At 32.3% G+C, this 27,148-nt stretch overlaps 4 protein-coding genes and 2 non-coding genes across 7 annotated transcripts; 4 read left to right on the plus strand and 2 right to left on the minus strand.

Moving 5' to 3' along the window:
• Positions 1-1,387: 1,387 nt before the first annotated feature.
• Positions 1,388-4,152, minus strand: EXO70C2 (exocyst subunit exo70 family protein C2). Its single transcript, XM_007031880.3, has one exon. The coding sequence runs from the start codon at positions 3,866-3,868 to the stop codon at positions 1,769-1,771; it is 2,100 nt and encodes a 699-aa protein (XP_007031942.2). The 5' UTR covers positions 3,869-4,152; the 3' UTR covers positions 1,388-1,768.
• Positions 4,153-5,593: 1,441 nt separating this feature from the next.
• Positions 5,594-8,689, plus strand: LOC18601070 (uncharacterized). Its single transcript, XM_007031881.3, has 7 exons — positions 5,594-6,065; positions 6,455-6,617; positions 6,931-7,131; positions 7,214-7,459; positions 7,679-7,826; positions 7,952-8,183; positions 8,304-8,689. The coding sequence occupies exons 1-7, from the start codon at positions 5,714-5,716 to the stop codon at positions 8,636-8,638; spliced, it is 1,677 nt and encodes a 558-aa protein (XP_007031943.2). The 5' UTR covers positions 5,594-5,713; the 3' UTR covers positions 8,639-8,689.
• A 3,386-nt stretch (positions 8,690-12,075) lies between these two features.
• CDG1 (Protein kinase superfamily protein) lies at positions 12,076-15,605 on the plus strand. 2 transcript variants are annotated; one of them, XM_018119621.2, is made up of 5 exons: positions 12,076-12,166; positions 13,650-13,855; positions 13,943-14,132; positions 14,415-14,806; positions 15,022-15,605. In XM_018119621.2, exons 1-5 carry the CDS (start codon positions 12,115-12,117, stop codon positions 15,445-15,447), a joined length of 1,266 nt encoding a protein of 421 aa, XP_017975110.1. In that variant the 5' UTR covers positions 12,076-12,114; the 3' UTR covers positions 15,448-15,605. The 2 variants fall into 2 exon arrangements, with proteins under 2 accessions (XP_017975110.1, XP_088662059.1); XM_088805933.1 differs by lacking the exon at positions 12,076-12,166 and adding an exon at positions 13,016-13,506.
• A 4,930-nt stretch (positions 15,606-20,535) lies between these two features.
• Positions 20,536-20,607, plus strand: TRNAE-UUC (transfer RNA glutamic acid (anticodon UUC)). The gene has a single exon. It is a non-coding gene; the product is annotated as a tRNA-Glu (tRNA).
• A 181-nt stretch (positions 20,608-20,788) lies between these two features.
• On the minus strand, positions 20,789-20,860 carry TRNAQ-UUG (transfer RNA glutamine (anticodon UUG)). The gene has a single exon. It is a non-coding gene; the product is annotated as a tRNA-Gln (tRNA).
• A 2,337-nt stretch (positions 20,861-23,197) lies between these two features.
• Positions 23,198-26,623, plus strand: LOC18601072 (DHHC-type zinc finger family protein). Its single transcript, XM_007031885.3, has 5 exons — positions 23,198-23,583; positions 23,818-24,000; positions 24,662-24,958; positions 25,542-25,775; positions 25,885-26,623. Exons 1-5 carry the CDS (start codon positions 23,488-23,490, stop codon positions 26,401-26,403), a joined length of 1,329 nt encoding a protein of 442 aa, XP_007031947.2. The 5' UTR covers positions 23,198-23,487; the 3' UTR covers positions 26,404-26,623.
• Positions 26,624-27,148: the final 525 nt, after the last annotated feature.

A 27,148-nucleotide genomic window follows, 5' to 3' on the forward strand; every position in this document is an offset into this window, starting at 1 on the left:
TTTACAATAATAAAAAAATATTATGAAATAGATCAACAATACCACGTCAACATTAATAAGTCATCATATTCAATGACATATTAGATAAAAAACACTATATTAGCTTAGATAACAAAAAAATTTTAACATATTAGAATGACATTGTCAATTTTGAAAAATACAAAAATTCAATTTTCTACAAATTATTGTATAGATACTAAATTCACCAATTTACTAAAATACATAGATTAATAGTATAATTTAACCAATTATTATTTATTTATAATGACATTCTCTTATTCAAATAATTATTGTTAATTTAGTACTTTTCCTCTCTTCTCTATTTTTTATACTAAAAACATTGAATATTTGTATTATAAAAATGTTTCAAATTTCAATATAAAATATATCAAAATCAACATTTTTATCTAAATTTTTGTTAAAGTTAAAAATGAACAAATATTTAAAGACAAAAAAATACTAATTTTTTTATTAATCTTCGATAATTACATAATATCATTATTTAAATATAAATATATACATATATATATATATATATATAATTTTCCTAATACTATTATTTTTTTACCTTGTTTGATGGGATTTTTCTTTAATCTAATTTATTAAAAATAACAAAGAGAATTATAGAAGAGTAACATTACATGGAAAAACACTATAAATTTATCAATTTATATTACACTTCTTAGCTAGAATGTGATTTGGAAACTCTAAATTTTTGCCTACTTCCACAAACCCACAGCTCAAATTTTCGATCTCAATGTTTTTCTTTAACAAATTTTATTTTTACACCTTTTCAATAAAAATATATTATAATAAATAGATTGTTCGATCTCACCATTAAGATATGATGTGTCACACAATAATTCAAAATTTCTTATTTTCGATCTACTAACCCAGAAATTTTAAGTTGAGCTTAAATGAAAGGAAAGAACGGTTTAGTTCCATTTGGTCACTTTGTCTTCATCAGCCCATTTTGTAATTTCTATGGAAATAAGCTCATAAAAGAGTAAATGATAAAACGGAATGCATGTTTTCTTCATACGTAATGATAATAGACTTATCATACAAGCATGAATCACCAATAAATAAAACTAGCATTTGATTCGATATTATATTAAATTTTTAGAACGGATATTCAATTTAAAATCAATTGATAATGGGAGATTTGTAATAGTCAAGCTTCCTTCCATGTCTCTATATGCAATCATGGACATGTACATTAAATATTATTATAACGATGATGATCTTATGTAGGGATCAGATGATCAAAGATTTTATATGTTTTTTTCAGCTGTTAGTGCGAATTGCGAAACTTCCAATCCAGGGGCAATATTCCTTTCTTTCAATTAGCAATGGAAAATAGCTACAAATGGAGGCAAAGTAGAAATTTGAAGCTAAGCAAATGGTATTTTTCTGTGTTAGCCAAATCACTGACCAAAATCACGAAGGTTACAATTGGAATCATGTTGTTCGTACGATACTTATGAGGAAAAGAAAAATGCAAGAACAAACCAAAAATAAATTACATGAATTAAATTCAAAAGGTCCATGCCTTGGAATTGAATACAGCAGCTTCACAGCTTTGGAAAGAACAGAGCAATGCGTTTCTGTACCTGCTAAGTGCATGTTTTCTTTACTGTAATGGCACATCTAATTTGAAACGATCAAAGCAGCTTTGCCCTCTAAAAGAGAAAACTACCCAAAATCTCCACCACTATTTTCTGCATACAGAAAGGGTTGAATTTTTCTTTCTTTTTGCCATCCCTGCTTATGTTTTCCTCTTTGCCATGGAAACAGGGTTTCCATCAAACAGTTCATCAATGTAAGTCTCTATATCTTCAGGCTGGAACTTTATGTACTTCTCTGTTTGTCTTCCAGGATCCAATACTCCAGCGAACCTTCCCAAGAATGATCTGTATGCTGGTATGACCACTGCTGATATGGAAACCCTCAGCTCGGATTGTAGCTGCTCATCGCTCACCACCCACGAGCTTTGAGTCTTGTGAATTTCGTCGAACATGGCGTTGAAGCTCTTGAACCTCTCTTTCAGCACCGGTTTCACCACCTTCCCGTTCACATTCAATCCCTCAAGGCTTAAACAACCCAAAAGCTTCATCCAAGTCTCTCTCTGATAACTCTTATGGTAGTTCCTCAGATCAGATGATCTCTTGCGGCACCACGTATCCCCCATCACCTCATGGATCTCCGCTGATCCTTTGATCTTCTGCAGCATGTAACGTCCGTTATTCATCATGAAAATGCTGCCCAAGGAAACGTCCTTGTAAAGCTTGGACTTTGCCTCCAGATTCGCATCCAGCAAATCCATGATTCTCATCAACTGCCCAGCAAATGGGGAGTGATTTTTTTCATCATTCTTGTAATTTTGTGAGTCGCCTTCATAATCCCGGGGCCTGCTTGTTGAATCAGCTCTTTCGATCTTGGAATGCTCCTTGAAAACTTGCTCTAACGTAGCCTTATACTCACATGCATATTTGAGATAATTCATTGTGTAGCGAGTCAAAGGATGAACGGCCCCACCAGGAACTGGGGTTTTCCCTGTATCAGACTTGATTGAATTCTCAAGATCACAAAATATGCAAATCGCAATCTCGCCAATCCTACAACGAGCAGTGGTTGTTTCTGCCCTGAGCTCTTTGGCGCATTCTTCAGGATATAAACTATCAATAGCGGGAAGATTATCACGCAAAGTCTCGTACATGTCAAGAAACTTGAACAGTTTCTCCGTGGAACGCTTGCTAATGGCAACAGCTTCAGCGAAATTGAGAAGTTGAATGACCACTCCGCGTGTAAGGTTGCTGAAGAGGCTGTCCGACAATGAAGGATGATTGGAGAAGATCGTTTCGGCGAGCTTGCGTTCGCCAGAAAAGTAAACATTGGCGCATTGTTTGAAGGCCTTGATCCATGTAGGGATCTCCCTTTCCAATGCTTCCCATTGCATCTTTTGAACCTCATCAATACTAAGCTTCTCGAATCCTAGCTTGTTCAAGGTCTCCTCAATTATATTCCTCCTAGTCATCAGGAAAACCTCACAGCATTCGGATTCATATCCTCCTGAGATCATCTCCTTGGCGATTTTAGTCAAGTAGGCCAAAACTTCCTGAGAATACCCTGGAAAGTTGGATTCCTCATTTGATTCGGCAGATTGATCGTTACCAGGTAAAGGGCAATGATCTGCACCCGCCTGTTTCCCGTCAGGTTCCCCGAGTTTTGGATCTTCCAGGAGAGACCTGAACTCATCCTCCAAATGAGACATAGCTCGTTGCTGAATCTTACCAATTCGATTGATCAAAGGACCCTTGTTAGAATCCAATTTGAAGCCTGCAGATAGATTTTTATACAGCTTTGATATCTGGTTCACAGCTTTAAGAAACGACGCATCATCCTCGGGAAGCAGACACCCTTTCACTTTTGTTTCAACCGGCTCATGCTTGGATATTTTCTCTTCAACAAGATCCAAATACTTTTCAAGAAACTCTGGAATCTCTAAACCCACCTCGCCCTCCTCTTTAGGGGTGGAGAGACTTGACAAGAAACGTTCAACATCTTCCGAAGCTGTCTCCAGGTTATAATCAATTTCAGGTGGAAGAGTAGCTTCTCCTTCTTCCCCTCCTCCTTCGTTTTCTTTCTCTTCAGGCTTTTCGATCAATTCAATTTCAGTTTCCCCGGTCTTCATTTCCTCTGGTTTCTCTATCTCTACCTCGGTTACCTCAGCTGCAACTGGCTTTTCCTCGTTAGAACACTCAGGTGACTCCGTCGCCGGCAAAACAATGTCGGCGCCGGAGCTCTTTTCTTCCTCGTCTCTTTTCTTAAAACTTGAAGAAACTTCAGGTTGATGATTCTTTTCCATGGCTAAAGCTTCTAAAAGAAAAAAAAATTGTTTTAAGAAAAGGAAACAAAGATGAAAGGTTTGAAGAAAAGATGGAGAAAGATGCGAAGATGGAGGAGAGTTATTCGTGTTCTTCGTTTTTTTTTTTTTTTTTTGCAAATTTCTTTTTTCTTGTGCGAGTTCTTCCTTGAATCGAAATTGAAATGGTCGTGGTGGAGGAGTGGAGGGAATGTACGGACAGGAAATTCTTATGGAATTCGATTGGGAGGGAGTTGTTTTGGTGTGCTTCTGTCCATTTTTAGGAGCGCTGACCGTTGACCGTTTTTATGCTTCCCACGTTCACGTTTTGGGTGTTTAAACCCCAGAAGACTAAATTTTCGATTCTTTTATCTTGGACTTAGATACTTGCCAAAAATGTTTTCAAATATTTGAAATATTTAAGTGATAAAGGAAAATACTGAATTAAAAATAATATTAATCAAAGTATTTATCGAGTTTGTATATCTTAATAAATAATAAGATTTGAATATAAATATTTAAAAAAAAAACAACAACAACTTACCTACTACCATTCTTACTTCTTTCTCACCCTAATAATAACATAGATGAGTTTGCCATAAGCTAGCATAATGCACAAGATGGGAGTTGGATTGGTAATTTAAATCGAAGATAATGATTTTTTTAAAAGAAATTGAAAAAAAAATTCGAAGATTTAAAAGAAAATACATACACCAAACGTTGAAGATAACATTAAAAATTGAAACAAAGATCTTTTGTGGTGGATAAAGAGTTCCGATAGGTCTCAGTAAGCCCTATCTACAATTTGATGAGATTAAGCTTTAGTTTCCTTGCTTTGCAGCCCTTAATTTCTGTCTTATACATTCGTAAATCAAGCTTAGTTAGGGTAGAGAGATTCCATCACGTTTAGGTTTAGCCCACATGTTGGCCACATTTGCTCTCCAATACTTGGAAAGAAATGGGATTATAGAAGATTATCCATCAACAATATTCTCTCCAAAATAATAATAATAAATAAAAAGAAAGAAAATAAATAATGCACATAAGGTTTTTTTATTAATTCAATGAACAAATATGTAGAAATTTCTATAAGATAATTATCCTTTTTATCTTGTAAATATCTCTATATCTCTCTACATTTATTTATAAAAATAATGTCAAAATAACAGATAATTATTCTTTTATCTCTTCATCATGTCTCTAGATTTAATTATAAGGATGAATGCCAAAAAAATTCAAAGTATCAAATTTTAATCCCTGGTAACCAATGAGTATATCATAAAGAATTTTGGGTAAATTCTATCTCTACTCGTATAATTTTAATTTTTTTATATAATATTTTGTTTTTTTATAATTATTTTCATGTAAACAAGTTCTGCCTCTAGTACATATTATACAGTTAATTTCACCGAATAAAATTATTAAATTATTCTTAATTCAAAAATTAAATTATTTATTCACATTTAAGTATATTTTGATGATTTTATTAAAAAAATTAACATCTAACATTTTTATGAGAATATAATTTAAATTTATAGAAGATTAATTAAAAAAAGATAAAGAATGTTATATCAAAAGTTACTCAAAATTTTTTATTTTCAGGTAATTTAATAGTTAAATGCTTATTTTCCATATATAGCCAATATTTAATTAAAATGACAAATAATGCTTACGTGGCAACGCCAAATATATAATTTTTTTCTTTTTAGTTTAGAAATAAATTGGGTGGTGGCCACCGACGCAATCTCGTTATCAGACTGAAAGGCAGGAAGAAATCCAATGAAAGCTTCACTCCAGACTTGACACTCGAAAAACAAATCAAAATTCCCAAAAAAAATCAAAAAAAAAATGAGGTATGGCGGGTCAAGGAAGAAGCGAGCTTTGGTGCGGTGGTTTTTGATTCTCTGCGCAGCTTTTACTTTAATAAGCTGGCTGATGCTGCTGACTCTAAGATCCATTGATACACCTCCGACGACGACGACGACGAAGACGACGGATGTGGCGTTGGTGGATTTGCCAGGCAAGCTGGAGCACCAGTTGTTTCAAAGAGACGGCGTTTTGTCATCGGCGGAGGCGCCCAAGAAAGCTTCGGCGAAGAGTTGTGCCACGGTGGAGGAAATGGGGAAGTCTTTTAAAGGGAGGATCTTGAAGGAGAGTCTTGGAGTTCGAAGGATTATTCAACGTCACTTTTCTGTAAATGGTAATTAATTTTCGATATCTTCGCTGCTTCTGATTTATATTTAGCTGGATTTTCACTGTTAAATTATAAAAAGTTTACGTTTTCATTTCGTTTTGGAGATATAAGTTGAAATTTTATTTGTTTTGGCATTTAAAATTAGAATAATTTAAGATAGAAATTAATAAAAAAAATCGAAGTTCATTTCTTGAGGTTAAAGTAGTCGCCCTATGGAAACTATGGATTAGACTTTGAAGAATTTTAGTCCCATTTTCCTGAAATTCTGTTTTGGAAAATCCTACTATAATTATATTTTAAGATTAATTTCTCTTAAAAAAAGGTGACTTTTGGAAATTTTGGGTCTGTTTTGTTAGAGGTATGAGGAAAATTACATGTAAATTTTCTAAATGCAGGTGCTTCAAGAATTCGAGAGCTTCCTCCAGAGCAGTTTTGTAGACATGGGTTTGTGATAGGGAAAGCATCTGAAGCCGGTTTTGGAAATGAAATGTATAAGATATTAACTGCTGCAGCTTTAAGTGTAATGCTGAACCGGTCGCTGATCATTGGGCAAACCAGGCATATTGGTTCTTTCTCAATCCTTTATGTTTTGTGTTTAAATGTTCTTATATGTACAACACTTGTCTTTGTTAGCAGGAACTAGTATTTTAGATTTATCCTCATATAAAATTCATACTGTATAAATGGTTTAGAAAGTAGAAAGGTAAATATCTGAAAAGTGACTCCATTTTATATGCATTTTCCCCAGGATGTACTGACTTTAGGAAAGTATGATAATTGTCTTGGCAAATGTTTAATGATTTCCTATGTCATTGCGGTTATGCTCATGCTTTTAATGTGTTCTTTTATATTTTCACTTTTCTTTGTTCAGGGGTAAATATCCTTTTGGGGATTACATTTTGTATTCCAATCTCACCTTTACCTTGAGAGAAGTGAAGCATCTATGGAGACAAAATGGCTGTGCAAAAATCTATGGAAGGCATCTGGTAATGAGGACTGATGATTTTGAGAAGCCAACAAAAACAAATGCTCTTTGTGGCAATTGGAGGAAGTGGCGTCAACCTATCATATGGTAAACTGGGAACTCTGTTGATATAAATTGTCCTAATATTTTTATGGCTACCTTTTCATCATTACCAGCTATAATACTTCAGGTATCAAGGTACCACGGATGCTGTAGCTGCTCAATTTTTCTTGAAGAACATACATCCTGATATGAGAAATGCTGCTTCTGAGTTATTTGGAAAGCCAGAATCTCTTCGATCTCGCCCTAATGTATTTGGGGAATTAATGAGAATTCTAATTTCTCCTTCAAGAGATATTGAGGAAGCAGTTAATTGGGTTCTTCGTGGTGGTAGGGACCCTGATATTACATTGCACATGCGGATGCTTATGAATAGGTATTGGAGAAAAATTACAGTACTTATCATATCCAATTTGCTGACAATCTTTTTCAAAGTAACTGAAAATTATTACAAATTTAAAACCACCTAAATTTTAGAATTGAAAATCCTTGCACAACTTATAAAATCTCGTTCTCATGTGCTTTGAAAACTCACTTGAATCTGGTGGGTATCTAAACTGATTAGTGATGCTGGTTCTCATGTTCCGTGTTTCAGGCCTGTGAGAGCTGCACAGGCTGCATTGAACTGCCTCAGAAGAGCAACACGCAACTTACAGCAGGGATCAAGACCCAGGGTGGTTGTAGTATCGGATACCCCCTCTTTTGTAAAAAGCATTACACCAAATATAAGTGAATTTGCTGAGGTAATAAACTTGGTACCCCCAAGAAAAATTAAAACAATTCAATTTTAGTGATAAATAACCTTCGTGGTTGAATTATCAGTGAGTAGGCAGAGGTACTGATCCAGTTGCACTTTTTCCTCATGTAGGTTCTTCATTTTGATTATAAACTTTTCAGAGGTAATGCCTCTCATGATATTAAAGCATCACCAAATTTGGATTTTAGAGTGAAAGATTGGGGCCCAGCACCCAGATGGGTTGCTTTTGTGGATTTCTTTCTTGCATCTAGTGCAAAACATGCAGTTGTTTCTGGGGCTCACAGGCGTGTTGGGACTACTTATGCGCAGTTAATTGCTGCACTAGCTGCAGCAAACAGTATAGGTAAGATTGCTCCCTGCATTCCTGACCCATCGTTGTCAACTGTTTATTTAGCAACAATGTTTGGACCATCCCTTCTACACATTGATGTTGCAGTGTCTTATTGTTGCTTGGTCCTTTCAGGGGAAAATTCTACGGGTTCAAGTTTTTCTTTCCTAAGCAGCTTCCAGAGTAATTTGTTGGCAGACGGTTTGAAGCTTCAGGTGGGTTGGGGGCATGTATGGAACCGATTTGCAGGGCCATTGAGTTGTCGGGGACAGCCCAATCAGTGTGCTTACACACCACTTCTTCCTCCAGCTTGGTGGGAGGGCATCTGGCAATCTCCCATTCCGCGTGACATTCACAGGTTGGAACAATATGGTGTCCACCTCTCAGGCTTTGGAACAACTGATGAAAATCAGATTCGTTCATTTTGTAGTTCTAGGAAGAATATTGTGAAAACTGTTACATTCATATAGATGTAGTTGCTGAAGCTACAATTCATTCAATGCAATTTTTCTGTTGTGTTACTCACAGCATGCACCTTCATCAGGTGTCTCCCAACTATGCATCTCTTTATTTTCTTTTCCTTTTAGCATGGTAAACAGGTGGAAAAGGAAGGAGAAAAAAAAGATATTTCCTGAATATTTAAAAGAAAAGAACAGAGAAGCGAAGGGAAGAAAGACAAGGAAATCTTACCTTAAACGCTTTTATGGTTCAAATCTCAGCTTGTCCTAAAAGGGAAAGAAATCTTTTATATTTGACAGTTTTAAAGCACAATTTGGCTCCTTCACGAGGCTGAGGGATTCAAAGGCGACATCTCTCTCTTTTCCAGTGTTCCTAAGAGTCATTAAGCCACTGCTTCTAACAGAGGTACTTTTCTTCTCTTCTTCTTCATCTTTCTTTCGACTTTATTGTTTTTATTTTCATATTTAAATCCTTATTTTCTTGTCAATTTTCTTATTCTTTTTCACAATTTTGATGTGCTTGATTAAAAGGGCAGAAACTTTTTTTTTTGGGTTGAATTTGTAAACTATTAGTTAGATCTAATGAACAATTCATGTTCTCTTCTTTAAGAAACATTAGGTTAAAGGTTCAACCCTCTATTTTTCTTAAACTTCCTCTTATATAAATATAAGAAATAAAAAGTTGGATTTTCAATATTTGAACAGTAAAAATCCGTCCTTAGGTCTAAAGTTCATAGCAAATCTTTAAATTAGGGTGTGAATATTCGATCAATTCAATCGATTCGGTTTTGAAATTTAAAAATTGAATTAATTGAATTTTTATAAATAAATAATTGAATCAATCAAATTATATTTTAAAATTCACTTATATACAACCGATGTGTCAATTTTATTATTTTTTAAAAAATATTTTATATTATATATTGATGATCGATTTTTCGATAAATTCATAAAACTAAACATTATTAATCGAATAATTTGAAACCGATTAATATTGACCCTTACTTGAAACCGATTAATAATTTGAAACATTATTAATTTGAAATCGAATAATTTCGATAACTCGAATATTGCCACTTTCCATTTGGTCGTTGATCCTATGCAGGGCTCTCAATGCCCAACTTTAGCTACTTGGAACCTTTGGATAAGTGTGAGTTGGGTTCATATGCATCCTTTGCTCCTCTCCCTTTCCCTTGACATCTCCTTTTTCAATTTCAACATGCTTTCATGGAAGACTCCTCTATTTTCTTTTTTAATAGAAGATCCCATATTTCCTGAATTCCTATTTTTCATGCAACTCAAATTCTATTAGTCTTTCATATTCTTTTGTGGCATGTTTGGTTCAAATAACAAAATAGTCATTCCTTATGTATTCTTTATTTTTTTTTTCAATGATATTGTTTATTTTATGGAATGATCATTTTGGTAAAGGTCGAAAAAACCATTACCGACACTCCCTTTTTGTCTCAAAATGATTAAGGTTAAAATAACATAAAAAAAGTAATTGAGCAATTTCAATACATATATAAGATAAACTTACCTTCATTTTCTTTTCACGTAATATTCAAATAAATCTCTAAACTATTCAAGAAAATTTAAATAAATTTTTAATTTTTTGTTATATTCAATTAAGTCTTTGTATTTTTATTTTAAGTTAAATAAGCCTTTATGATTGATGATTGATTAATTGTCATCAATCGAAATATCACTTGTCATTTTATATTCACATGACATTGATATGAAAAGAGAAAAATATCATATAATCATATCAAATTAATATGTTACTTCATCATCAATTATGATATGTCAACATACCACACTATCATCAATTATAATATGTTAGCATACTAAGTCAGCGTCATGCAACTTATAATGATAAATGATATTTGGACTAAATAAATCATTAATTATAAAGACTTATTTAACTCAAAATAAAAATATAAGAATATAATTAAAATGAGGTAAAAGTGTAATGACTTATTTGAATTTTTTAAAATAATTTAAAAGCTTTTTTAGATATTATGCCTTTTCTTTTTCTCTCTACTCATTTGCCTCTCTATCCAAAAATGCTCTTATAAACATTCTAGTATAATATTTAAAAAAACTTTTAAACTATTCAGAAAAAGTCTTTCTACTCTTATTTTAATTAATAATTGATTTAATCAAAATGTCATTTGTTATTTTATAATACGTGAAGCTAATATAACATGCTAACATATTATAATTGATGGTAATATGATATGTTATCAAATCATAATTAATGATGATGTGACATATTAATTTGACATAATAACATGATCATGTGATATTTTTCATCTTCCACATCAATATTGTGTTAATGACATGTAAATATAAAATGACAAGTGACATTTGGATTAATAAAAATTAATCAATTATCAATCTAAGGGCTTACTTGATTCAAAATAAAAATATAAAAGTTTGATTAAATACAATAAAAAAATAAAAAATTATTTAAATTTTTTTGAATAATTAAAGAGCTTATTTGATTATTATGTAAAACATTTTTTATAAGATCTTGTTAAAAAATGTCTATGATGACTGTAATATTAAATAATATTTTATCTCGATATATTAAAATTCATTTCATTAATTACTAACTATTATATTTAGTTAAATAAATATTTATATCAATAATATTTTAATCTATTTTAAAAATATTTTAAGGGAAGTATTCGAGTATTTAATTTATTAATTAATATATAATTTTCATATTTAAAGAATAAAATTTAAATCTCCTTTCAATTTTAAAAAATATATATATATTTTTTTTAAGGGTATTATAAGCAAAACCCTTATTTATCAAGAAAAGAAAAAACCGTTTTTACTTGTTTGGCTCAAACTTAACAGTAACGCATTAATTTGGCAAGGATGCCAGGAAAGCGATTGCCAAAAGAGGCGAATGGGACTTATTTAATGTACATTGAAGCGAACACCTAAAGCCCAAAAAGTGACAATGGATAAATGAAAGGGACCCAGTTTGACTGTTCTTGATCAGACAAGGAAAGAAGTAAACAAGAATAGAAATAAAATTTCTTAGCAGATTTACTTGATTACCTGGAAATCCCTGATGGGTTGATTATTATGGTAGAAAATCTCATGAAATCATGATTCCCAGGTAAAAATTTTTAATTTTTATGACTTAAAAATCATCCCCAAAGCTGCAATTCAATAAATAAAAATAATAATCTGGGATTTTTTTTGTTATTATTATTATCATTATAATATTCATGATTTTATCATCATTCTGAACTGACGTCAGGAAGAATTAGAGACAAAATTTAAGATTCTATATTTTGATTCTTGTTTTCGTGAAATAAACGTGGAAGGCCAAAACCCAGATCAGTGTTTTTTTATTGTCAAGTGAAGTTCTTAGTTGTCAAGTTTCGAAGCTTTTCCACTAGAGAGAATAAAAAAAGGGATAGCCTTCTCTTCTTTTTCTTTTTTGGATTTTGATTGATCAGGAGCAAATGGGTTTTTGCCCTTGTTGTTGTTGGAGGAGAGTGAAGAAGCAGAAGAGTGGTGAGAAACAAGAACTTAGTTTCTTTCTCGCAATTGCTTCTTTCCTGTGTTTTTTGACTGCATTCTTTGTTTGATATGCCTCAGTCTTGTTGTTCTTTTCAGTTTACTTATCTTTGTTTCGATCTGGATTTAATATGGTATTTTAAATCAGTCGAGGTTACATAATCCATTGGTTTGTTTATAGAAGAGTTTGTTTGGGCTACTGTTATCAATATTTTGGGAGTAATGTTAACTTAGTGGATAGAATTTTGGCAATGTTAAGCATATTGTGATGGAGTGTGAGAAAATACAGCTTAAAAAGAAATGCATGCCTCAATTTTCTTCTGGTCAGTTTCTTCCGTTACCTTTCTTTCATGCAATTGTTTCTTTCCTGTGGTTCTGGTTGCATTCTTTGTTTGATATGCCTCAGTCTTGTTGTTTTTCAGTTTACTTTTCTTTCTTTTTTTTTTATCTTGGTTTATTATGATTTTTAATCAATTGAGGTCACTTAATCCATTTGTTTGTTTGAAGAAGCGTTTGTTTAGGCTACTGTTATCAATATCTCGGGAGTAATATGATTTTAGTAGATAGAATTTTGGCAGTGTTAAGCATATTGTAATGAAGTGACCATTGGTTTTTCTCATTTTCTTGGATGTGAGCTTATTTAATTTAGAATCTTTTGGTTTCTTAATTTCTGTTAGGAAGGTTGACCTTTTTGATTTGTTGCATGAGTGGAATACCTTTTATTCTATAAAAGCGTTAAGTCTTATTCAAGAAATAAGTTTTTGAATTTATACATTGAATTGTTCCACCCAACCGGCTAGAAAGCAGAATGAAGTTTCATCCTAATTCTACTATTGCAGACGACATTGCTGCTATTTCTGGTAATAATGTTGGGTTTTATCGGCTTTGGTATGGTGATACTGTTCGGCTATTGACAATTGAGTTTGTTATTTCAGTTAAGATTGCATTTCAGAGCTAATTCTTCGTGGAATTGTTATTGAACTTAACTTACTAGGTTTTTCATGGAATAGAAGCACACTTGAGCAGTTGAGTTAGCTTGAGCCATTATAAGAGTTTAAGATTTAAAGCTTAGCTGGGATAACTCTGTGGCTTCAGTGTGCAAGATATATGTGATTTAATACTGAACTTGTGTGAGTTTCGGTTGATTCTGCCTTGTCTTTTTCTTAACTATCTTATGAGTCAGTAACTTGTAGGATTTGTCAGTGCTGCCTTTCTTTTTACTTTGTGTCTTTTCCTAGATGAACCAAACTAAATTGGAGATTTTTGGAACCAGCTAATGAGATTCCAAAAGTTGGCCAAACTTCAGCGAAGTAGGCTATTACATCTCAGCGTACTAGGTTGGATCCAAAATCTGTTTTTTTAGCACACTTTTATACTCCAAAAGGAAATTGAATTTTAAAGATATCTGAAATTTACATGTTAATCCAAGTAGCATGATACGGTTTATGCTGATCATCTAACTATGCCTGAACCAAAACAGGAGATGATTCAGTAGGATCAAAAAGCGTTACAGGCTCAAGGCGGGAACCACCAGCTCCAACAGATGAGCCTAATGCTGGCAATAGAGCTCAGACTTTTACCTATCAAGAGCTGGAAACCGCAACAAATGGTTTTAGAAACACATCCTTGATTGGACGAGGTGGATTTGGGCCTGTTTATAAAGGGCAATTAGGAAGTACTGGTCAGGTACGCTCTTCTGTGCCTGTCAAATTTCCAGGGAACTTTTATTCATCCAAGTTGCTTGTCAATCACATGTATTATGGTTGTTAGCAGGTTGTAGCTGTTAAGCAACTTGATAGGAGTGGTCACCAAGGGGAAGAGGAGTTCCTTGTGGAGGTTCTCATGCTTTCTCTTTTACATCACCCTAATCTTGTCAATATGATTGGATACTGTGCTGAAGGGGATCAGCGGCTTCTTGTCTATGAGTACATGGAGCTGGGATCCTTGGAAGATCAACTCCGTTGTAATATCTCTATTCTTTTTCCATTAATCTTGTAAAAGAATTCATTTGTTAGAAATCTTTTCTGTGATTCTCTCTAGACCTCCATAATGGGTCTCAAAGGTACTCACTCACTCACTGCCTACAAACAGCTTTAACAACCTTTTCAAGTTTCTTTTCCTGCTAGTCCAGTCGTAGTTTTTTGATAGTTAATTACGGAGTATTTTAGTGATAACTCTACACAAATGATGCTATTGTTTCTACATCTTTTGAGTAACATTAATAGAAGAGCAATGAATTTTGCAGTTCGTACTCCTGGTCAGAAGCCTTTGGACTGGAATACAAGATTGACAATAGCTGCTGGTGCAGCCAAAGGTCTGGAATATCTTCACAGTGGAGCCAATCCTCCCGTTTTGTGTAGAGATTTAACATCATCTAACATACTATTAGGTGAGGGCTTCCACCCAAAGCTCTCTGATTTTGGGCTTGCAAAATTTGGTCCAAGCGGAGATAAATCACATGTTTCCACTAGGATCATGGGAACCAGAGGCTACTGTGCCCCCGAGTACCTTAGTAGCGGAAAATTGAGTATGAAGTCTGACATCTTTAGTTTTGGGGTAGTCTTGTTGGAGCTAATAACTGGACGTAAAGCTCATGATATTACCAGTGCTCCTGACGAGCGATACCTTGTTAATTGGGTAATACTTCACATTGCATCTAGAATCTTTGGCTGAAAGTGTTCTACTTCATGATTGCTTCTCATTTATACTTTTGGTCATTCAAACATTTATTTGTAAAGTCGGCCTAAAAGTCACTACACATGCTCAAGATTCCTTGTTATAGATACTTTCCAGCAATGAGTTTTATGACCTAATTTTATATATATATATATATATTTGAAATTTTTTTCTAGGCCCTACCCATGTTGAGAGATGCAAAGAAGATTTTGAGCTTAGCGGATCCTGTGCTGAGAGGTCACTTTCCCAGACCCACCTTGAGGAGGGTTCTAGAGGTCGCCTCCATGTGCATCCAAGAAAATGCTAATTCCAGACCCTCTATTGGTGATGTAGTGCTTGCTCTGAATTATTTGGCTTCCCGTCCATATGACCCAAATGAAGGCAATAGGGTTGATGTCAGAGCCAGAGGGCCTGAGATCAGGGAGTCTCCAACCATGGCGTTTGACAGAGAGCGAGCTGTTGCTAGGGCCATGGAGTGGGGACGGAGATGCAGAGAAAAAAGACGACAAAGTGGAGAAAATGTCTCTGGTGGATCAAACAGGTCAAAGTTGAAGACATTCTTGGAGTTAAACCAACATGAACGAGGAACTCCATGTGCATGAAGGAGGAAATCTAGAAGCCTAAATCTTAAGTGCATGCCTTTGTTTTCTTGAATTCTAAACCGTATGGGGATGGGGTTTGCTTTTCAATTTCCTTCTCTGGCCCCAAAAAACCAAAAATTTTGAATTCAAGAGTAAAACCAAAAATATTATCAGGAAAAGCTATACCCCAAATTCTTTTAATATTATAACATTTCTCCTCACAATCCATTTCAAAAATATAGCCCAATTTGTTGCTAAATGCTAATGTTGTTTTCCATCCCAGTTTTACTATAATTTAAGCTAAATATCTAAATACGTTTGCAAATTATATCAAAAAAGTTAATTTAATTTTTATATTATTATTACATTTAAATCAATCTCTAAATTTTTATTTTAAAATAAATAAGTTCTTTATATTAATCGTTGACTAGCAAAAATTAATCAATATCACATCTTCTTTCACGTTGTATATTGATGTGTATCTTAGTGACATCAATGCCACGTTGTATCAAAAATTGTTAATAGAAATAGAGTTTTTTTCTTTTTATTTACTCAAATTTTTAAATATTATTGATTAAGAATTTAAAATAAAAAATTAAAAAATAAAATAAAATATCTTGACACTTTTAAATTTTAATCAAAATTATATAAAAATTTATTAATTTAAAAAATAAACACTCAAACCTAAAAACCTTAACATCATTAACAGAAAAAGTAAAAAGATTAAAATACCCTTTTCTCTTTCTCTCAATTTTTATCTTTCTTTCAAACAATTTTATCGGCCGGAGGCACTCCCTTACTCCGACCGACCGCCCTGTGATCAGATTTGGCACTCCTCAACACTGAGGAGCTCCAAATCGCGCCCAGATAGCTCAAAAAAGAGCTCTGACTTTCCCTTGAAGGAGCACAACAACTCCCTCAAAGGGGAGCTCCGTGCTCCCTTGGGGGAGCGGAACATCAGCGCTCCCTAAGGGAGTGTCGGTCTAGCTGTGCTCCTTTAAGAGAGTGCAATTCTCAGGCCAGATCTGTCCGAAAAAGGTAAGTAGTTTTTTTTTTTAAGAAAAAAAAATTAAAATGAAAAATAAAAGTTTATATCGTGTTGTAATTTTTGACACATTCAAAGGTAAAATTATCTAAAAAGCATTGTTATATCAACAAATTAACGAAAAATTTAAACAGTTTGACTTATGTGTCCAGCAACATACATTCTTTCAAGGCAGATTGTCTATTTTTCAAACTAACGAATCTTCGTATAATTTTAATTAAAACTCAAAGATGTATGGGTATTTTATTTTAAAAAAGTAATTACTTCAAACTTATTACTATCATATTTTAACTAATTACCGTCTTATTAATTGAAGTCATATTTCCTAATAAAAAAAACCCTTTTCTTTTTTCGACATTCTCTAAACCCGACATACCATATAGTCAGAATATCCTCTCTCTCATAATATCTTCTCTCTATCTACAAATTCCTATTCCTCTTATAAAAATATTCTTTGGATAATTTTAAAATTTTAAAAACTGTAAAAGATGTGGGAAGAGAATCTATTATTGGTAATAAATAAAATTCAACACCATCAAATTTTCCTTATAGATTTTAGAAAAACGAAAAGCATCAGATTTCCCTTATAGATTATAAAGGAAGAGAATAGAAAGATTTAACTTTATTTTATAGATTTTAGGGAAAAGAAAAGTATCATATTTTCTTACAAATTTTAGAGAATAAAAGAGAAAGATTTGATTTTCTTTTATTGTGGAACAACATTGTGTATCTTTGCTAGTTTCAGTATTATAAATATTGTGTATCCTATATTTACTCTTCCTCTTCTTAAAATCGTTTATGGGTATTTTCGAATTTTTCTACACCAACTTTGAATCAAACAACAACGACTTCAATCAGTATGGAAAAATTGGATTAAGTACCTATTTGGCTTGTCTTTTTTCAACTTATCTACCTCTTAAAAGCAGAAGTAAAGCCAAATAAAGATTTTGAGAAGCTCTTAACAAAAACAATTTTTTTAAAAAACAAAATTAAAAAATAAATAGTTTCAATAAATGCTCTAGAGGGGACCTTTTTCTTTTTTCTTTTTTTTAAAAAGCACACCTCATTTTCTGGAGAATTTTCCTTTTTGTTTCAAAAATATTGTCATCTATTAAAAATAATTCTAACATTATCCATTTCCATTTTTATATGATTTGTTATTAATTAAAAATTTTATGTTATATAAAAATACTTTTTATATTTCTAAATTATTATAAATAAATAAATAAATAAAATTAACTTTTTTTATTGTGAATAAAGAAAATTGTGATTAATAAAAAGTTATTTATTAAATACCTTTTATGGTAATTTTAATCAAAATTAGAATTTATGTAAATTATTTTGTCAAACAGCTTATCTATAAGAAAAGAGTATATAAAAGTAAATTTACCAAACATATTTAATTTAATTTTAAAAATTATTATTTTTTATAAGAGTTTCATAATAACCTTTAAGCTAAAAAAAACCTCAGCCAAATAAGCTCTAAGTTTTTTTTGTTAGGAAAGGTGACTTCGATTAAGAAAATGAAAATCAGTTAAGAAACGATAATAATCAATTTGAAACAATTAGTTTTTTTTAAATTTTTTATTTCAAATATCTAATCAATAATTTTTGGACATTTAAAAAGAAAAAAACTCAATACCGAATTAGTAATTTTTGACATCACGTCATTTGCCACATGGCATTAACGTCATTAAGATGACATGTTAACATGCCACATGGCAGGTAAACATGGTATTAAAAATTACTGTATCATTGATTAATAGAAATTAGTCAACAATTAATGAGAAAAACTTATTTGATCCAAAATAAAAATTTAAGGATTTATTTGAACGCAGCAAAAAAAATGGGCTCATTTGACTTTTTTGATATAATTCGGGGACGTATTTGAGTATTTAGCCTATAATTTAATTCATTATAATTATTTGTAAAAGTCTTTAAAATTTTTATACCGTCTTCTCTCCCTTTACCTTATAAAATGAATATTTTCTTCGCAAATCAATTCTTGTAGCCATGCAAAAGTATTCTACTAACAACCAAAACAAAAGAGGTTAGTATTCTTTAAGTGTAATGACAAATTTCAATGTTTATATTGTTTTCGGTATTTTAATAATTATGACAAGTGGAGCGGTCATGGCTTGTGATGTTGATCTAATCAAAATAAAAAAATTGTGAAACTAAGATGACATTGTATTATGTTATTGAGGTTTTTGCTAGTATATTCATACTATAATTATTACTAATAATTGTTATTATGAACTTATAGGACTCGCTCAACTTTGTCATAATGTATTAGTAAAGAAAACTCTTTAAAATCATCTATTTAAAAATAATGATATATCAATGATTTTATTAAGGACCGTTCAAGTATGAAATAAGTGTACTCTAGTTAGCAAGAATGTTTCGCCCACTCCCTCTCAAAAGAAGGAGAAGGTTAATAATTTATTTTATTAATAAAAACTCTAAAGAAATAATAATTTCAATATTATTATTATTTAAATAAATACAAATCAATTTCATTATAATATTGAATTTGTTAATTTATGTCACGATAACCTGAAGTGAAATTTTAGTGTGAATATAATTTTGGGTCAATGATAATTTTCTTAAATACAAAAAATATTTTAAAAATATATGTACATATTTTAACACTTTTATTTAAATCTTGATACAAAATTATGCCAAGCAAGTCTACACATTCCTTATTGGATTTGATGGTTGCTGGGCCTGCCTCTTTGCTTCCCATTCATTGTTAGTATGGAATAGTCAATTTAGGTTTTGGGTGAGTATTGATATGAAATTTTTAAAAATTGAATTTATCTAATTATCATAAAATTATATGGGTTGGTTATTTTGGTGATAATCAATTTTAAATATTAAAACTTATATATTTATGTGTAATATTTTATATATATATATATATATATATATATATATATATAATGTTTAAAAAAATTGAGATTGATATGTATGATCGGTTTTTTTTTATAAATTTTCAATATTAAAAATCAATCAAACAAATTAAAAAAAATCAATACACATAACTAATATAAAACCAAAACCAAATTAATTGAAATTATTCAAATTCTTCTATTAGATTGATTTTTGCTCAACCTTAATGTCAATAAAGTATAATCAGTTCATGCTCGAGGTCTTATTGTACTAGTTGTCTTCTTTAGAAATTTTTTTTTTTTGAATCCTTATAGTGAATTGTACTAAAAATGGAATGTGGGGAAAGAATTTTGCCATGAATTTCCAATTTAATCTAATGAGTAACTTTGATTCATTCATATTGTATTCATAAAATGCTGCTAATGAGCTTGTTTTTAGTTTTGGTTAGTAAAAACAATACAATTTCAAAGAAAGCTGGAAATAAATCTACACTTTGGGATAAAATACTAGTACTATCATACTAGTATTAGTACATTCATAATATATTAATTTATTCATAATGGCTTTCAGATCAATTTGAGTAAGAGTGATTCTGACCGAGATTGATTAAATTCGTTGAAAATGTAAAATTATTTTTAAATAAAAAATTATAGGTATAATATTACAAAAATTATAAATTATTTAAAAAATTTTAAATAAGATTTTTTATTATATTTAGTTAAATTTCTATATTTTTATTTTAAGTTAAAAAACCGTTACAATTAAGAGTTGACTAATTGTCACTAGTCAAAACATCACTTGTCATTTTATATTCACAAATGTGACGTTGATATGGAGCGTAAAAAATCCATATGGTTATGTCATCATACCATATTATCATCTATAATGAAATGTTAACATAACGTATCATTACCATACGATATAAAAATAACAAATGACATTTTGAATAATAATAATTAGTCAAATATTAATTCTAAGAGCTTATTTGGTCAAAAATAAAAATAAATAAATTTGATTTGAATGTAATAAAAGAATAAAAACTTATTTAAATTTATTGAATAGTTTAAAGATTTTTTTTAGAGATTAAATTGAAATTATAACCGTTGCTTGGTGAAAAACCAGCATTCTTTATTTTGGTTTAAAAGGATTTATTAAGAATGCACTGTCAACCATCCGTTGTCGTCCAGCGGTTAGGATATCTGGCTTTCACCCAGGAGACCCGGGTTCGATTCCCGGCAACGGAAAAATTCTTTTTCTTTTGATTTTGGAAAGTATAAAAAAGGGTTCCACTGGGAGTCAGACCTAAGTCGATGGGTCCAAAGTCCAGACTTGTCCGGCTTTCACCCAAGCTCGATTCTTGGCAACAGAAAACATATTTGTTTTGGAAAGTAAAGAGTAAAGGGAAAAATGATTAGAGACAAGATAAGGTCCCACCGGGAGTCGAACCCAGGTCGCTGGATTCAAAGTCCAGAGTGCTAACCACTACACCATGGAACCATCTCTTCCTAGGCTTTCGTGTGTCATTTTCAGCTGTTTTATCTTATTGTGGATGAAATTATTGGACGAACCAACCTCCGGTCAAATTGGGAAGTTTTATTATACTTGAGACATAAGTTTTTGGTAGAAGTTAATATCAACTTTTGATTATTTTAATCAAGTTGTTTTTGTCTTTTTGATGTTGGCATAAACGATAATAATAAATTCTGTATTATATGCATTTATTCAATACGATCAAATGAATTTTTTAATTTTTATTTAAAATCAAACAAATCCCATATTAGTTGTTTTATTTTTTTTGTTCATGTGACATATGATTGATCATTTTGAGTTTTGATTTTGCTATGTGGTGTGTTTACTAGTCATATCATATGTCAAGTTAATGAAAAATGTCAATTGAGATTAAATATGACGACGATTAATTTTTTATTAAAAATAAAAATTATTTTAATTCAAAATAAAAATTTAAAAACTCATTTTTCAAAACAAAATTTAAACCTTTCCTATTTGAATGGAATTACAAGTTCATATAATCATATTCATAGAGATAAGTTAGCTTGCACCATCTCCTGTCCAATCTCATTTATTACTTCCTTTAAATTATAATTTCCAAAATCTAAAGTAAGTTTGATAAAATTCTCAAGAAATTGATTTGATTTGCAAATTGGAAATGCATTTGCTTGTACTCAATGCCCTAAGAATGGTGCTCTTTAAATTAGGGAACAAGCAAGTGAATGGTCCACGTGATCCTGCATGAAGATCTTCATTCAACAACAATGCTTTCTCTTTTCATTTTTTTTTCTTTCAATTATAGCCAAATAATATTTTATTATTTACCAAATTCCCCCGAAATCTTTCATTTCTATCATGAATGTATTTTTTTTGTTCTCATGCCTTGTTGATGTCATGGTCTGTTCCATTAAACTAACTGGTTCATTCATTTGACAAATTTAATTAGTTTTATAAAACATGATTAAGATGTAATTTATATTTAAATATTTAATTTATTGATTAGTACATAAATTTTTTTAAATTAAAAAAATTATAATTTATAAATTAATTATGAGAAATTTGCAGTTAAAAGGCCCACTTGACTTTTGCAAATTCCAATGTTAGTGGCGCTTGGCATCCATCATGGCTGTGAATTCCACGGGGAGGGTGCAATCATGGTTGCTGCATGAATATATTAAATATTGAATTATTGGTCCACTAATACTTGTACTTGAAAACCAAACTATTTTCACTTCCAAGGTTGAGTTCTTCCATCTCAATAATTTATAGCAAAATATACACTGCATGGGTGTGTAAATGATCGGTTCCGTTAATTCATTTAAAATTATTTTATAATTAAATTAATTAGATATTATCTAAAATTAAAAAATAAAATATTAATCCAATTAATTTATTCTAATAACAAATTAGCTAATCCGATCGAAAATTGTTTGCTTTTATATAAATTTACGAGATTTACTCTTGATTTGAATTAAATACTGAATGTGTATTAAATTAAGCCTTTTCACCTTTATTATATAGGTTTCTGTTTCACTAGTTTTGTAATTAATCGTTGTCGGTTGTTGTTCCAAATTAAGTGACCTCATGTGAGTTTGAAATACTAGCTAGTTAGATCATCATAAAGATCCATCAACCATATTGAACAAAAACCAAATTGGGAAAACATAGGATGCAGAAAAAAGAGTAATTTTCCATAATTACTTGTATAGTTGACTATGAAATTAATTTTTCCTTCAAAAACAACATTGACAAGTACAAATTGCAACTATAATCAAATTATTTTTACTATATATCATCTATTAAAAAATTGTTAAACAAATAAATTAAATAAACTACTATAAAATTAGATTAAACCCATAGGAATAAATTAAGACCTCTTCTTTAGAATCAAGACCAAAGCATGTTGATGAGATGCTTGTCGAAAATTAAAATAAAACACAAATAATTTACTTATCAATCTCATAAATGTGATTAAAAGTAATTTATTTATTTTTTACTATTTTTGTGATTAATTCCAAAAATCAATTTTGTAAGAAGTAAAAGATTTCCCAATATCTCACTAACATACATATATTCATAAGTAAACTGGTAGGATTATTATTTAAAAAAATTGTTTAGGAAATGTTGATCAAAATTTAATTACCATTAAGTGCTAACAAAGGTCAATAAAGTAAATTTGCATAGGGAACCGGGGCCGGCCCGGCCTCACGTCACCCAGATTGGTACTATTGGTTCACCCACCACTACCGGTCCGAGTCAGTCACTGGCCAATGAAAATTGGCCACGTCATCATATTCCTCACTGTAAAGCTCAGATACAGAGCATTCAATCAAGAATCTCTGTTAATCCAAAACACTGGAAAAAGGAACGAAAGAAAACCCACAGAAAACCCAACGTCCCCTCCACTTTCTTTTAAAAATACCAAAAGCTCATGCCTTGTCGCCGACTCGTCCCCGACTCACCGGAACTCTATTAACTCGCCCGCCCCGACTCATTCCACCCATGGCTTTCCATTTCACTACTTGAAGCTCTTTCCTCTTTTGTCAAAAGCTCAATTTTTTTTTACAGCAATTTTAGTTTTACTTTTTCTGAGAGTCAGAGAGTAAAAGAGAGAGATGTATGTGGTGCCGCCACCTCAACGATCGGATCCGGGTTCTTCCGGCGGCGGGTCGGTTGATTTACGGGTTTACCAAACTTGGAAAGGCAGCAATGTAAGCTTTTTTCCTGTTTTTTTTACTAGTTTTATCCTTTCCTCTTAAATATTTTTGGGTTTTGGATCTTATTTCTTTTTGTAGACTTCAAAACCCTTCATTGCCTTTCTCACTTTTTCTTTATATTTATATTAATAATTTTTATTACTAGTACTAATTAGAAAAAGACAACATTTTTATCCATGGGTTTTTTCAAGACATAAAATTTATGTTTGTTTGTGTTCTGTTTTGCAGATATTTTTATTTCAAGGGAGGTTTATATTTGGGCCAGATGTAAGATCATTAGGGCTGACTATTTTACTCATAGTAGCTCCAGTGTCCATTTTCTGTGTATTTGTTGCCGGGAAATTGATGGATGATTTTTCTCATCACTTGGGTATTTCAATCATGGTTGTTGCTGTTGCCTTCACTGTCTATGTAAGTTTCTTTGCAACTTCATGTTTGAATGTGTTGTTATGTTCCATTTCTTTGGAAATATTTTTTGTTGCCGAGGTGGGTTGAACTGGAAATTATCTTTCCTTTAAAGTTTTTTTTTTGGCATTTAGTTTTAATTCATAACTTTTACCATTGTGCCAGATGATTGGTTAGGTCTCCTTTTGTCATTAGTTAGATATATTGACTTAAGTTTGTAGTTTTTATGATCATACCATATATGGTCCTTCCTTTACAAAGAAAGTGGCGGAATTCTACCACATAAAGTAAATTAAAATTTGCAATCTCAGCTCGTGCTATTGGCTTGTCATTAAGGGATCCAAAATGCTCATCTGGTCTCTTTGTTTATAAACCATGCACTTTCAACCTAAGCAATGAGTTCTTGATGATGTTTGACTGTCTCAATTATTGATGCAAATCACATCACAATTGCCTGGAGTGTCAATTAGGCTGATTTTCGGGATGTCACCATGGATGTGGCTACCTTGTTTCGAAAGATCCCAATGGTGTCTTAAATGTCCAAAACAAAAAATTCCTCCAGGCTTTTACAAACTTTGTCACGCATTTGTTAGAGTTTTGGAGAATTCTATGTGATTTCCCTGAAACACATCTTGAAGCTTATAAATGTGTTTGTTTCTTCCTTTAGGATTTAGTTCTTCTACTGCTAACATCTGGAAGAGATCCTGGTATAATTCCACGCAATGCACACCCTCCAGAGCCAGAAGGTTTTGACGGGAATACAGATGTTGGGGCTGGCCAAACTCCACAGTTACGATTGCCTCGCATGAAAGAAGTGGAGGTCAACGGAGTTTCTGTGAAGATCAAGTATTGTGACACTTGCATGCTTTATAGACCTCCTCGATGCTCACACTGTTCAATCTGCAATAACTGTGTCGAACGATTTGATCACCACTGTCCTTGGGTTGGGCAGTGTATTGGTCTGGTATGTCATTATTTTTTTAGAATTATCTCCTTTTCTTGAACATCCAAAGAAGGATCCTCTCCTTCAAAAGGAAATAGAAAACATCACAACAAGAACCATCCATTTTGTGTCTGTGTTTTCATTTCCTTTATGCTGCATTATGTTAAGTAGTGTGTTTGGATTTCAGTATAACTAGTTGTGGGTGGGATGCAACAACTGGTGTTGAACAGGATGATGACATGTTTTTTGCATATATTCCTATCCACTCTTATCCTTCTAGTGGAGGTCATAATTGTATGGCCAAAGCTCAAAGTGACATGTTAAACATGCTTGTATTTACCTTGGAGAAACTCCTTGAGGAGAGGAGTCCTCCTGCTACTGAAACTTACTCATTCTAGTTATTTTGAGTTCAGTCATTGGGTGACAGAAATCAGCATGCTACAAAGCCTAAACCATTTAAGAACCTAAATTAGCAGATACATCTTTGTGGTTGTGAAAGTTTCAGATTAATATTGATTATACTTGTGGTGAATTCGACGTTTTTCTGATTTCTGCTTTCTCATACTGTGTACTAAACTCATGGTTATTTTATTATTGCGTGCAGCGAAATTATCGGTTCTTCTTCATGTTTGTCTTCTCAACAACCCTTCTCTGTATATATGTTTTTGCATTCTGTTGGGTCTACATTAGAAGGATCATGGCATCAGAGGAGACAACAATTTGGAGAGCCATGATTAAAACACCGGCTTCCATTGTTTTAATAGTTTACACTTTTATCTCAATGTGGTTTGTTGGTGGTTTGACCGCCTTCCATTTGTATCTGATCAGCACAAATCAGGTAAGATACTCATCTGATCTAATCATGTTGCAAAAAGTAGTCCATCCATGTGCTGTTACATTAGTTTAATTGTTACATGGTGTAACTATCCATGTGTCTGCTTCTGCAGACAACATATGAGAATTTCAGATACCGATATGATCGCCGAGCAAACCCCTATAACAAAGGAGTGGTTGAGAACTTTAAGGAGATATTTTGCTCCAGCATTCCCTTATCCAAGAACAACTTTAGGGAAAAGGTTATGAGGGAACCTGCGTTACCAACACGACCTGGTGGTTTTATGAGTCCTAATATGGGGAAGGCCGTGGATGACATAGAAATGGGTAGGAAGACAGTGTGGGGTGATATGGGGGCTGGCACTGATCATTGTGAAGGGCAACTCACACGTGACCGTGTAAATGTTAAGGAGGGTGAATTGGGAGAATTATCTCCTGATATTAGAACAACAGTAGAGGACACAGGTGACCGTTCTGGTATACATCCAAGGCGATCTAGTTGGGGTAGAAAAAGTGGAAGTTGGGAAATGTCACCTGAAGTTCTTGCTTTGGCAGCTAGAGTGGGAGAACCAAATCGTGCTGTTGGGAGTAGCAGCGGCGGCGGCTTGACAAGTGAGAACCGTCAGACATAACTTATGCTGTGATATTGACTGTAGAAAATGGGAAAAGGGTTTAATGTGGCGGGTATGATTGGGATTCTTGGGGTTTCATGCTAAGGTTCATCGACTTCCTCCTTGAGTCATGTGCATTATGGGAACATTTGTTTTTGGCAGGGTGTTTGAAAGTGTTGGCTTGGCCCTTGTGCTTTGATGAAAAAGAACTGGTTTCTTGTATGAGAGTGAGCTTTTTCCAGTTTTGATTTTGTATTTGTGGAATTAGTTAGTTTCTAATTGTATTGACCTTTGTGGATTCATTTTAGTATCTTACAGTGCTGAGTTCAACTCTCTGAACTTTGCCGTGTTGCCAACAGGGAGATGGGCTGTCACTATGTTAAGTAAATTGGGTCAGCAAGCAGACTGGTCAGTCAAGTTCTGAGTTGGGCTTCTTTAAATCCTCAACCAGAACCAGAACCATAATTAATGTAACGATTACATTCACGTATGATATAAGATATCATAATCATAAGTCAATACTGCTGAATGAATTCAAACTTGTCGTACCAACCCCGTTGGACTTGTCTTGTGTAACTAAATAGTGTATAGTTAGAAACATGTGAGTTGATGTTGGTAATGTGAGCTAAAAAGAGCAGTCAAATAAAAATCCCAAGTTTGAATTCTAAGATTGCAAGTCATGTATAACACCCGACATCAGAATTAAAGGCATTTAGTTTCACTCTCCTGTTGTCACAGGGCATGAAGCATGGCCATGACCAAATGC

Source organism: Theobroma cacao, chromosome 4 (genome assembly GCF_053813885.1).
Source record: "Theobroma cacao isolate CCN51 chromosome 4, ASM5381388v1, whole genome shotgun sequence".
Taxonomy (NCBI): domain Eukaryota; kingdom Viridiplantae; phylum Streptophyta; class Magnoliopsida; order Malvales; family Malvaceae; genus Theobroma; species Theobroma cacao.